Raw genomic sequence first — 13,318 nt, forward strand, 5'->3', positions numbered from 1 at the left:
TGAAGTAAAAATAGTCTGATCCCCAAACATTCAACAATGTATCTTTGCTTAAAACTGAAGTATAGTTGGGCCTCCTTTTTGGCTTTGCCTCATCACCTCTTACTCTTTTTTTTTTTTTTTTTTCAAGTGAATTGTAAAGTACAAATTTTGTCATAAATTTTTTCTTTTTTTTTTCTTTTTTTTTTTTTACAAATAGTTTATTGTCAAATTAGTTTCTACATAATACTCAGTGCTCATCCCCAAAGTGCCCTCCTCCATGCCCATCCCCCCCTCCCCCCCACACCCATCAGTCCTCAGTTTTTGTCAGCATTCAAGAGTCTCTCATGGTTTGCCTCTCTCCCTTTCCCCCACCATTTCCGCCCTTCTTCTCCCCCTTGTTCCTCCGTCAAGTTCCTCCTAATCCTCCTATACGTGCAAACATATGATATTTGTCCTTCTCTGCCTGACTTATTTCGCTCAGCATAACACCCTCAAGGTCCATCCATGTTGCTACACATGGCCAGATTTCATTGTTTCTCACTGCCATGTAGTATTCCATGGTATAGATAAACCACATCTTCTTGATCCATTCATCTGTGGATGGACACTTAGGCTCCTTCCATGTTTTAGCTATTGTGGAGAGTGCTGCTATGAACATTGGGGTACATGTGCTCCTATGCCTCAGCATTTCTGTATCCCTTGGGTAAATTCCTAGCAGTGCTATTGCTGGGTCATAAGGGAGTTCTATTGTTAGTTTCCTGAGGAACCTCCACACTGTTTTCCAGAGGGGCTGTACCAGTTTACATTCCCACCAACAGTGTAGGAGGGTGCCCGTTTCTCCACATCCTCGCCAGCATCTAGAGTTCTCTGATTTGCTCATTTTAGCCACTCTGACTGGCGTGAGGTGGTATCTCAGTGTGGTTTTGATTTGTATTTCCCTGATGAGGAGGGATGCTGAGCATCGTTTCATGTGTCTGTTGGCCATCTGGATGTCCTCTTTGGAGAAGTGTCTGTTCATGTCTTCTGCCCATTTCTTCACTGGGTTGTTTGTTTTTCGGGCGTGTAGTTTGGTGAGTTCCTTATAGATTCTGGATATTAACCCTTTATCTGATATGTTATTTGCAACTATCTTTTCCCATTCCGTTGGTTGCCTATTAATTTTCTGGGTTGTTTCCTTGGCTGTGCAGAAGCTTTTAATCTTTATGAGGTCCCAACAGTTTATTTTTGCTCTTGATTCCCTTGCTTTTGGGGATGTGTCAAGTAAGAAGTTGCTGCGGTGGAGGTCAAGGAGGTTGTTTCCTGCTTTCTCCTCTAGGGTGTTGATAGTTTCCTGTCTCACGTTCAGGTCCTTTATCCATTTTGAGTTGATTTTTGTGCATGGCATCACCTCTTACTCTTGAGTCTAACCTGATCGCACATTTCCCTGAGTCCCTGAGGCTGGTAGCCAAGGAGGATGTTCTCCCTTAAACCTTCACTGAGGATTTCCCCTCCTGCCTCAGCCCCCTGCCACTCCTACCTCTGCACAGTCTTGACTACTGCAATGCTTACCACCGACGCCACACACCTGCTTGTACCTGCCACATCACAGACGGTAACCGCAGAGGCAAAGAAGGGACATTCAAATAAAAGGAGAACACCCTCTGTCCTGTGGGCCCCCCCCCCACCCTCCAATGCTCCATCTGGCTTGAAAGAACAGAGAGAGGACAATGGTGTTGAGGACAGAAACGAGGAAAAGCACATCGCCACGTGTCTCCCAGCCTTGGTGCCTGGTCTTCCCCTTTATTCTCCATCCCCGTACGCGCTCAGTGCTCACCTCACCAGCCCTAGGCTGCCTCCTCACCATCAGCCCTCCCCTTTTGTCCACTGACCCGCCTGCCTCCACCCAGGGAGGACTCACTCTGTCTGTCCTCTGGATCTTTCCATTTCCTCGCCATACCTCAACCTTCCCTGCTCTCCACCCAACCACCACAAAACCTGCCCCAGACCATGTGCGTTTTCTCCTTAGTCAGGATGCTAGTTAAGGACGTCCGAGCCTTTATTCAACCAGGATATGGTCCCAGGACCCCAAGTTTGAACTCATGTCTTTCCATCAATGCCATGAAAAGATAGTGGTAAAACAGCTAGAGCCGTAGAGATAAGAGTTTTTGAATCTATAAAATAAAGAAGCACATGAAATGATCCTCCAGCACAAAATTCGATGTTCCAAATAGCCAGTCTGGCAACTCTGTGACTGTAAGAAAATTCATTCCAACATCTGAGCTCAATTCTAAATGAGCCTCAGAGCACAAAAACTTAAATGCCAAAGACTGCCAGTATACAAAAATGTCAACTAAATGCTTTTTTAGATTGTCTTCTATAGACTTTTGGTCTTCAAAACATGAATATTCATTTGAACTGAGAAAATCACATGTCGTATTAAACCACTTCATAGTATTACTCAACAGGATTCTGTTAGTGCCTGGAAGAGGTAATATTACTTATAGTTCTATCCTTTCAAGAAGATTCCATTTCACATCAATCCATTGATGCCTACGGGCTGTGAACTCAGAGGCAGGCCTCCACACTAAAGAATAATGGAGGCCTACCCGAAACCCCCACGGTCACCTCCAAATACATCAAGAGCCCATGATTCACTCTGTCTTTTGTTTCCTTTGCTGAAATACAAATGTGCTTCTAACCTTTCTCTCCTCGCTTCTTCTTTGTTCTGTCAATATGGTCCTTGAGTTGAATGCGGACCTGTCGTTCATTAGGTTGGTCTCGAATAAATGGATGCTTCATCAATTGTTCCGTTGCTGGTCTCTGGCTGTGATTCTTTACCAAGCAGCTCTCAATAAATGACTGGAATTTTTTTGACCTGCCAAACAAAAGAGATGAACCCACAGATAAAAAGACCATCCAAAGAAAAAGCAAAATTCTATTTCTCCAAAATGCTAGAATAAAAAAAAGAAGAAAATAGGTTTAATTAGCCAACATAGGAATCAACCAGTCACAAAGTAGGTCTAGACCTTTATTAGGCACAACGGGGTTCAAAGGCATCATCATCACCATCAACACGCGGTTCAGGCAATGTATAGGAGTTACATGCATAAGAGCATTTTTGCACGATTTACATATAATATCACACAAGAGACCAAAAGAAATCAGGTAAGAGAAAGACCTTGGTGAAAATCATATCTGGAAGGTCTATTGTGATGAGAGAACCAGAGCTGAGCCTTAAAGAATGAAGAGGAAGCCGGGGCGCCTGGGTGGCTCAGTCGGTTAAGTTTCCGACTTTGGCTCAGATCATGATCTCCCAGTTTGTGGGTTTGAGGCCCATGTCAGGCTCTGTGCTGATGACTCAGAGCCTGGAGCCTGCTTTGGATTCTGTGTTTCTCTCTCTCTCTCTGTCCCTTCCCTACTCATGTTCTCTCTCTCTCTCTCTCTCTCTCAAAAATAAATAAACATTAAAAAAAGAATGAAGAGGAAATCACTTTCAGAAGAGAAGGGAGGCAGGAAATAGTGAAAAACTAAGGACTGGGCTGAGCACACTATATGTCAGGGGACGCTTAGATGAGTTGTCTAAATGATGCAGAAAATGCAAGCTGCGGGGAACATAAAATCAAGGTTGGATAGGTAAGAAGGAGTACATTTTGCAGAAATGAGAAAGATGCTTACATGGTAAAGTGAGTTTGGTTAGGCAAATTTCTTTAATTGGTAATTTCAAAATTACTTTTGAACTCTGCTCTCCAATTAATAAGAACAGAGTGTATGTGTATGGTTGCTATTAACTCAAGGACTTGAAAGCTTAGGAACTAAGTTCATATCCAGACACCAATTTATCTCCCTCTAGACAGGCACTATTTCCTGAAAGATAAACCCTGTGCCTCGCACAGGGGAAGGGAGAGATGGTGAGAGATACCATACCAGGAGTAGGGCAGCAAGTCCACCATGTGGGAGAAATTAATGGTGGACCTCAGCTATGATTCATAAGTGGGGCATGCATGTTCTTGCTGAGTTCCAAGAAACTGTCCAGCCTCGTAAATACTTCACAACTATATAGCATGCCTTTCTGATATGCTCCACTGGCAGCCTGGCACATGACCGGCAGATACCTTGGTCGAACTCTGGTCACCCTCTTTGTGGCCCCCACGCTGCTCAGAGCAGGTGGAAATCCATTTTGTGCTCTCTGTCTCCCCCCTGTGGAGTGCTGTGGAATAACAGGAGCAGATCCCAGGAGCAGGCTTGACTGTCTCCCAGCCCACCCTACACACAGACTTTAGGCTTGAAAGCTGTCTTCACCACACAGAACACAATGGTGAACATGTAATTCAAGATTCAAACGCAAGAGGGCACTGGCATATGCACCACTGCATTTTTTTGCCCAGGTCAAAGCAGTTTCTCATTCCATGTTTTTAAAGGACTGCATTATTAATATCTTTTCCTCCCTGTATTTCTAAGCTAAGTTCATGCTTTTAAATTATTTTACATAGAAGCAAATGTACCCTGCAATGCCTGGGGTCACCACAGAATCAATGGGTTTCGGCCACCAGGTGGAAAATAGTGACAACGGGGTGGATACTCTGGGTACCTCCTTGTATGTCCTTCAGCCTGTAGCCCTGCTTCCTCCACGCTGGTGATCTTCAAGAGCACTGGTGTGCTCCTGGTATCCTGAGCACACTACTTATCCTCACATGCTGATGAACGAATGAATGCATGAATGGATATCAGATGTGAGATCCGGACAAATGCTGTAAAATGGCCACCATCGAATCTGTGCTTGTGAGGCAAAGAGAGGGAGGGCTGGAGAGGAGATAGTATTGAATACTCTTTCTCTTTCAGGTCCATCAGACAGATCTGTGGAGGCACAACTGTGATATTATCTCAGGAGAGACTGTGCAAAAAACACCAGCACAGGATAGTGGACTCTCCTAAGGAATAAACTGAAGAGAACGAGGTTAACCTGCATAAAGAAACAGACACATTCCACATGGCGCTTTCCTAGGTAGAAAATCAGTATTAAAAACATGAAAACACAAACAAATTAAAGCAGGGAGCTGTTACATATTCATGAGAAATGCAAATGAAAGCTCTGGGTTTTTTTTTTTTTCTGCTTCCAACTAGAAGGAAGTGCTTTCTTTTTATAAAGTGCTCAGCTATTAATTAGAGGGTGACAAATAAAGAAATCACACCCAATTTAAAAATGAGATCCAGACTCGATAAACTGTATGTTCAATTCCCCAATACTGACACCTAAAAAAAAAGTCAGTGGCATCTATAGGGTGAAAGAGTAGCTCAGTACTCAGTGGAAGTAGCTGTTGTACAGGGTCTGCTTTCTAACATCTCTTCTGGTGGGAAAAAACCTTCAGAGATATTCAGGAGAATGACCATGGGCCCAAAGGTTGGGCCAAGGTGCGTAGAACCGCAAAGCTGGCAATGTATCTCCCGTCTTCTTCAAGTGGTACAGTTTGAAGAGAAAACAATGCTTACTGCTTACTTAAATCTTCAAAGAAAGAATCACCATCTCTTATTTAAGTTAGTGTGACCAAAGAATCAATATGCTTAATTACACATTTAATTACACGTAAAAACCCTTCCCTATGTTGAACACCACTTGACTGTTTGCTGAGCAGTCTAATGGGTTTAAAGTACATTTATATAACTTTATTGTTTGAATCTCTGCTGCCAGTAATTTAGTTCTGTCTTTAAAAAAAATGCCTTAGATTAGTAATGCTAATTTCCCCAGGGTTGGCCTGGAGAGATAAATGTTAATGTTTGGTGCTTACAGTCTGAGGCCCTGGTTCTAATACCAGCATCAGCAAACACTTTATCTTCCCAGATTTTTTCTGCTTATATATTTAATTGTGTTAGAGGAATTAAAACCCCCGAAAGATTATTACATTAATCATTGTAACCAGTCAGGCTGAAGTTTTTGATAACTGCAGGACTCCCTAAATGCAATTTGAGCTTTAGAATTTGCATTTCACCAGAACTACCCTTTGTCTCTACTTTGGGTTCCATCACTTACCAACTTTGAAACTTTGGGCAGATTATTTAACTTCTCTGTGCCTCAGTTTCCGTGGCTGCAAATGGTGAGGTTGTTAGGATTTATCTCAAAGGACTGTTGTGATGATTTGATGAATTGATTCATGTAAAATACTGAGCATGGTGCCTGTTATATCATAAACGCTGTAATGATGTTTGCTGTTATTATTGTTATTACTATTACTATCACTATGATGATGAGGTCCTGTAACCTCTGACCATCACCAGGCTGAACCAACTGCTGTATCTGCTCTTACGGCTGGGGGTAGAAATACAAATTGAACTGAATAGTTCAGTTTTCTTCAAAGAAATTAATTTCACATATATTTGGATTAGATATGCTCGCAGGAAGAGTCAATGAGACCATTATCTCCAAAGAGATGGTGCAAAAAAGGTTAACTTTAAAAGCTGTATAATGATTTTTGTTTTGATTTTAATAAAGCCTAAAGTCACATTGCTACTAGCAAATTCAGTTAACTTGAAGCATTTTCTGATATTTGCTTTCTATTATGATTATTTTATTTAAAACACAAATAACATACACAAATAACTTTGTCATTTCTTAAAGAACAAAAATGTCTGATAATCTACCAAGAATCAGAACTCGTGTTTCATAAAAATAATAGGAGTGACTATAAGCTTTGGAGTGAAAGCAAAGCAGGGGTTCAGGGCTGTGGCTCCAGCAATGAAAACCCTGGGACGCTGGATAAGCCAGTTAACGTCACCAGGCCTCTCTGGGGCACAAATGGGCTGGACCAAGGAACTCCACATCTCTCTCCAGTGATAAACAGTTATGGTTTTTCTAATGAGATAAATCAAGCTCTTCTTTGCCTGTGTGCAATCTGTGCATTTAAAGAGCGTGGGAAAAGAAAAAGACCAACTATCTTTTACAGGAATGAAGTCATCCCTCATCTTTCTCCAGAAATTCCTGCAGGAAGCTACAACACTGAGTAGGGCAGGGGAGCTGGCCTGCGCACAGTGGGAAGATAAGGGAGGAGGAAATGTGCTGAAGGAGACAGTTTACCCGTGTAAGTGGAATCTGACCAGGTACAGAGATGGGAGGAAATGGGGGTCCCAACTTACTATGCATTTGCTGGTGGTGACACGGAGACACACGCCGAGAGATCCCTGGTCTGCTCTAATTCAGCTGATGTTATAATCCTCCCTGAGATCTAATTACCAAATGGCTGGACCATCTTGGCATTGACTGGAGCCCTGACTGCATGGCCTCCTTGCCATGGAGGCCTCTCCTCATCTAGCTGATGGGGGACGAGAGGGCTGGGGTCGGGCAAGTGGGGGTACTTTCCTTTCCCTCCACAACAGAAGGGTCAAAGAAGAGTGCTACTGCCTTTCTTTCCCTAATATTAAGGTGCAGGAAAAAAATGGTCAACTAAGAGACCAGTATCTCATTCTCTATTACTCTAACCTTGAACTTCAGAGGTCAGATGGTGCAGGAAGGAGAATGGGGGTTACAAACTTAGAAAATTAGAAGACTGTACACCCTTGCACAAGGCTCATAAGCTACCCAAGCCTCAGTCTTACAGCAACAGAATGACAACCCAGAGCATCTGCCTGGTGGAGTTGTAGTTAAGATTAAATTTAAATATATCTTAAATTTATAAACACACACACACATTACTGAGTCTACAGCATGCATATGCCTTATATATCCTGTATGTTGTAGATTCAGCAAGTTAGTTGGAAATGACCCTCAACTGAATGCGTATAACAAAGAGTTCATGGCCCATCTCTACCACAATGGCACCCCCATACCTACTTTGGTAGTATTTTGATATATACGCTGAGAATAGTGTACTTCATCTGATAATTCATTAAGCACAGAATGGCTGGATATAAAGGAACGTTTTGGAGTTTTGTTTCTTTTGATAGGTGGGGAGACAGATCCTCTCCCTTGAAAAATAAAAAATAAATAAATAAATAAAATATTTCACTTCCTCTCAAGCACTAGGGCAAATTGAAGCAAATCCTAACTTACTTGAAAAATTTTTTAAATGTTTATTTATTTTGAGAGAGAGAGAGATTGAGAGAGAGAGAGAAACAGAATGCTATTGGGGTGGGTCAGAGAGGGAGACACAGAAGCTGAAGCAGGCTCCAGGCTCTGAGCCATCAGCACAGAGCCTGATGTGGGATTCGAAGTCACTAAACCATGAGATCATGACCTGAGCCAAAGTTGGATGCTCAACCAAGTGAGCCATCCAAATGCCCCATTTTTTTCTTTTTAATTCCTAACTTAACTCAAATCACTTTGGACCCAGTCATTCAGGATAGTATTTGGCAGTGCTTAAATATTTTCACTTAAAGCTAGAATTCTGTGCAGAGAATTGGAAGGCACACCCCATGTCCTGTGGCCAGGGGCTGCATGACCATCTTATAAATGCTGGGTTCTGAGTGAGAAAGAGTACTTTAGCAAAGGGCCTTTGTTTCCCCACTCACTTTCAAATAGCTATGTCATTCCCCCTTCCCTCTCTGGCAGCGTGGGTCTCGAACTCCTAACTGCCTTTCCTTTGGAGTCAGGAAGGGCATGAAGGGAGGCTAGGCAAGATGGAGGCCTGGCCTCCTCACTGCCCCTGGACTGACCCTGTTCCCTGTAGCACCATCAGATACAGTTCCTGTCGTCAAAGGTTTGATGCAGAAAAGACAGCCTGTATTTTCCTCAAAGCCTGTATTTCTCAAACAAGGTCAATGCAGAGTTGAACTTTTTGGAGCAGGGGCAATGAAAATTAAAACTGTAGTGCAGAGGCTGCTCACTCACTTCTGTAAAGGGGCCAGAAAGGTCAGAAAAAGGGCAGTGCAAGCCCAGGATAAGAGGAAAACAGGATAGGTATGGTGACCAACCAACTCCCACTTCTGAGTCGGGGAGAGGTGGTGACGGGCACAAGACCATCTAGTACCCTACAAGTAAAGGAGCCGCTTGGCAGGGCAGTGGTGTTGCACCTTTGCACAAAAGGCCAGAAATCTAAATGTAATGCTCAATCACCAGATTTTTCAAAGTTGGCAATTAATACAAATGTGTGGCCACACTGTGCTGACCGAACATAACACGTGTGGATGGCCAGTTTGTCCTCTGTGGGTGGAACGCTGGAAACATGTGTCCAGCAGCAGTGCAGGGAGAGGTGAGGGAGGGAAGAGGGTAAGTGAAGTCCACTGTGTACAGTGTGTGTGTGTTGGGTGGAGGAGGCCAGGGGGCTTGGCGCAAGGACAAGCAGAAAGCGAGCAGAGAGCTTTGTAGTGTTCCTGATGCTTCCAGAGGTGGAACTGAGCCGACTTCTCTCCCGGGGAAGTCTGTTCCAGGGAGAAGGGAGGAAGCAGGGCCTCCCGGCCCCACTGATCATGTGTCATGCAGGTACCCAATGGCAGGCTGTTGCTGGGGAGAGAATGGCTGGCTCACAGTGACCCTCCAGAGTGAGAACGAGGAGCAGGGGTTGCTCTGTCCCTTGTTGCCAATAGCAACTCTCACGCTCTGTTCTTCCTCTGCAACTCAGGGCTGTCGGTCCCTTCTGGCTGTTTCCCTCTCTTCTCTGTGCAGTATGCCTTTCCCTTGTCACACTGGGGTTGCTATGTCATTACTAGGTGGCTGGTATTAATTAAGACTGCACAGAGGAAGGGAGAAGCTGGGGGTTGGTGCGGGAGGAATGTGAGGGTCCCCGTCAAGGGTGATCATGAAGTACTATGACAAGGGGAAGAAAGGTCTTGAACTTTCATGCTCTAACTGCCCAGAATAGTCCTCTAGAAAAAGATGGGACATCACAAGTAGTCCAGGAATTGATCCCAGGGTAAGGGTGTATCAAGATACACCATATACACATGGGAAAGAAAGGACCAATGAATTTTTGTTATGCAATGATAAGATACAAAGACCCTGATATAAGTGTGCAAAAAAGTCAAAAGCCCAACATCTGAGCTGACCTGTAGAACTGTGTTTCTCAAACTTGAGTCAATGGTATACTAGCTGCACAATTTTTAACCGTATTAATCTTACACCACCTATACTAGTAGCCACTTGGTATTTTTCTTTAAATTGGGTCAAGTTTTTATGTGAATCAGTTTATTAAACTGGAAGGTTGTACCACTGCTCAACTTAAGAAGCCAGTTATCACCTACCATAAAGAGAAAGCAGCAGTAAAAACAAAAATTACAAATATTTTGCATAGACAAATGAAATCATCTCTTCTACTACCTAGTATGTATGTGGTATGTGTCCTTACAGAATTACCATCTTAAGGAAGAGAAGAAAAGTCAGCCAATCTAACCAGCTGGCTCTTGGAAGTATCACCATCTCTGATAAGATGTTTTATGCAGCCAGGAAAGAGACTTCTTGAGGTGATATATCAAAGGGCTTTCACGTTATTACTGGGGCTCCACTACTCACTTTAGCTAATGGTTCTTCACCTAGAAGGTATGGTGATAATGACTCGCTGTGCAAATAGTAGGTACTTTAAGAGGAGTGACAGCATATGGAAAACCCATCACTAAGTCTTGGTATATGTTAGTCTACTCATGCATCTAGACCTCAAGATTTTCAATCTGCAAAACACCAAAGAGCAAACTCACCACTTCTTAGACTTCAGGCGAGGTGCTGGGTTCCGGGGAATGAGGAAGAGGGCTCTCATGGGGTGCATGTCACAGAGAGCTGCAAGAGACCAAAACAAAGGGGAACTCAGTTTAGGAGGCCAAACCCAGGCCAACCCCATCCTAGCTGTGCAGCTAATGCTACCAAACAGCTCCAAGTCCGCGTATGCCTGGTGAGCAGTCAGAAGACTACAATGCTTCTGTTTGTTGAGCACTTAAAAGAGCTGGTGTCTCATTAAAAATGCATTTCAACTAGGCATTGTTAAGATTTCTGCTTGTACTTCATATTTAAGAAAACTAAGTTACAGGGTCAAAACCTCTGCTTTGCTATAAATAACCAAAGTAAACAACAACGAGGTAACAACCAAAATGGAGATGGCAGGTTATTTTTAATTAGTAAAAGCCTAAGTCATAAAATGGAAGATACAGGGTCTATTTCTTATACACTGAAAGCTCATACAAATGCAATACTATCTATATTGATTTTTAGAGTATAAAGCACTAGACCAGAACACCTTTCTGTCTGTACTTCCAAATATCCTGAATGGCTTTTCAGGTTTAATGACATGTTGTTTGTTTTTTTGTTTGTTCACTGGCACCAGGAAGAACAGAGAGATCAAGGCAAAGAGGGTCTGGTAGAAAAGTCATTAAAATATCCCAACTTGCAAACATGGCATTATGGTTTATAGCGTCAAAATATTTCACAGATTTACTTTTCAAATACCGGGGAGTATCCTTTCTTTTGTGCCCAGAACATGAATATATTTTCCCTAAAAGCCAGAGGATTCTGTGGGTAGAAGTTTATTTTCAGCTCCCTCTTACTACTCATCAAGAATGATAATACAGTTTTCAGACTGCAATATACTATTTTTCTGATTCATAAATGCCTATTAGCACTGTGAATGACAAGACTTTTGTCATCAAACACTCCAAATCAATCACGCTTACAGATGAATTTCTACCAACTCTGGAGTGAGAAATAAGACCATGATAACATGAAGACAAAAAAGTCACATAAGCAAAATGACGTGCCGTGTACAGAAGGGGACTGTTTTGGTTCAGGTCCTCTTATAAAGCAGACACTAAGGCAGCACTAAGCATGAGAAGATACTACCAGGGAAAATCCCTGCCTCAAAGGAAGCAGGGAGGGAGCCAAGGAAGGCTGGGAGAGTTTTCAGTTTGCTCTGCAAGTCCGATCAGGGCGAAAGCAAGAGGCAGACAAAGTAGGTGGGAGGGTGCTCTACTGTCCTGCCTGAGCAAACGAAGCAGTGAAACTGAGGAGTGAGAATTGCCCACAAAGGCATCCCATGTTGTCAGGAAAAAGGTCTGCCTTACATCCTTGCAGGCTCCGTCACTGATGGGGACGGCTTTGGCGAGGGTGGGTACCGCAGTGGCAGCAGCAGACCGTTGGTGAGCTGTGCTTCCTGTAGAGAGGCCTGTGGGAACACACGGCTGGTGGAGGCACTCCGCAGCACCAACACTGCAGAGCTCAAGGAACAGCAGACGTTCCCCAGAGAGCCAGAGCCCTGGCCACTCTGCTCGGACCTCAAAATCTAAACATCAGTATTTTATCAGGAGTGAGAGCAACTGAGTATGCAAGTGTCTGCATAAGCCGTGCACTGGAAATCAGTTCTGAATTTTTGTTAAGTTGGAATTTCTAGTCTGTGTGGGTGGGCCCCAGTTTTGCGTTAGGCGTAGGGCAGTATAAGAAGAAACTACACACTGAATTAGGAAAATAAACAAGATCCCCGAAGGTTGTCTCCCTTTTCTTTCTTTTTTCCTCTAAACACAAGATCTTCACACTGCTCTGAGATGAATGGATTCCTGGTTGACTTAAGATGGCTTTGCTTTCTAAATATGCCAGCTCGAACCCACGCCGGGCTCGCTGTAGCAGAAGCAAAGCTACTACAGCGCCTGGCAAGGAAGCCTCGCTCAGTCCCTGCAGAGCAGACCAGCAACAGATTTCACCCTGAGGAAGGTACTTACGGGGAGCGCCTTCTGCCATCTCAATAGCGGTGATTCCCAGAGACCACAAGTCACTCTGAAAAAGATAGAAGGTAGAGACACATGCATAAATGCAGTCAACAGAGAAGAACTCGGTTCAGCCTGGTAATCACTCCAGAACTGCCTGTAGGAAAGCCATTCAGTCATCTCTTTATGAACCCATTCTGCCCACTGAGCCTAAAAGCAAGAGCAGCCTTTTCCACTCTTCATAGGTAGTATCTCTCACAGTGTTATGTGACACATGGCGAGTTTCTGGTAAATGTATAAAAAATGACTCTAATGTCTCAAAAATTAATTGATCACCAAAATTTATCTTTGACTGAACCCTATGAAATTGCTATTTGTTTTTAATACCTTTATTGAGGGTAGAATTATCATATAATTAACTGTCTATATTTGAAGTCTATCATTTGCAAAGATTTGACATGTATGCACCTGTGAAGCTGTCATCACAATCAACACTGTGGATATACCCCCGCCTCCACCCCACCCCACCAAAAGGTCGCACTTGCTCCTCTAGAGTCTCCACTCCTGCCTCTGCCATCCCCTGACCCAGCTCTGCTTTCTGTCACTATGGATTAGCTGGCATCTTCTGAAGTTTTATATAAATTAAATCATTCCATTCCTTTCACTAACGTAACGGATTGAGGTCCAGCCTGGTTGCAGTATATATCAGTAACTTTATTCTGTTTCATTGCCAACTAGACCTCTGTTGTGTGGATAT

The 13,318-nt window shown here is 43.4% G+C and overlaps 1 protein-coding gene across 3 annotated transcripts in view; it reads right to left on the reverse strand.

Moving 5' to 3' along the window:
* Positions 1 to 13,318, reverse strand: part of TNIK (TRAF2 and NCK interacting kinase) — a 398,088-nt gene that overhangs the window by 101,032 nt on the left and 283,738 nt on the right. For all 3 annotated transcript variants that reach the window (XM_039236518.1, XM_039236516.1, XM_039236515.1), the window contains exons 8-10: positions 12,577 to 12,631; positions 10,573 to 10,651; positions 2,658 to 2,833 (exon numbers count right to left, since the gene is read on the reverse strand). In XM_039236518.1, coding sequence (XP_039092449.1) covers positions 2,658 to 2,833; positions 10,573 to 10,651; positions 12,577 to 12,631 — 310 coding nt within the window. The remainder of the gene's footprint in view (positions 1 to 2,657; positions 2,834 to 10,572; positions 10,652 to 12,576; positions 12,632 to 13,318) is intronic.

The sequence above is a fragment of the Hyaena hyaena genome, unplaced genomic scaffold, assembly GCF_003009895.1.
Source record: "Hyaena hyaena isolate Hyena2069 unplaced genomic scaffold, ASM300989v1 scaffold_112, whole genome shotgun sequence".
In the NCBI taxonomy this organism is placed as follows: Eukaryota; Metazoa; Chordata; class Mammalia; order Carnivora; family Hyaenidae; genus Hyaena; species Hyaena hyaena.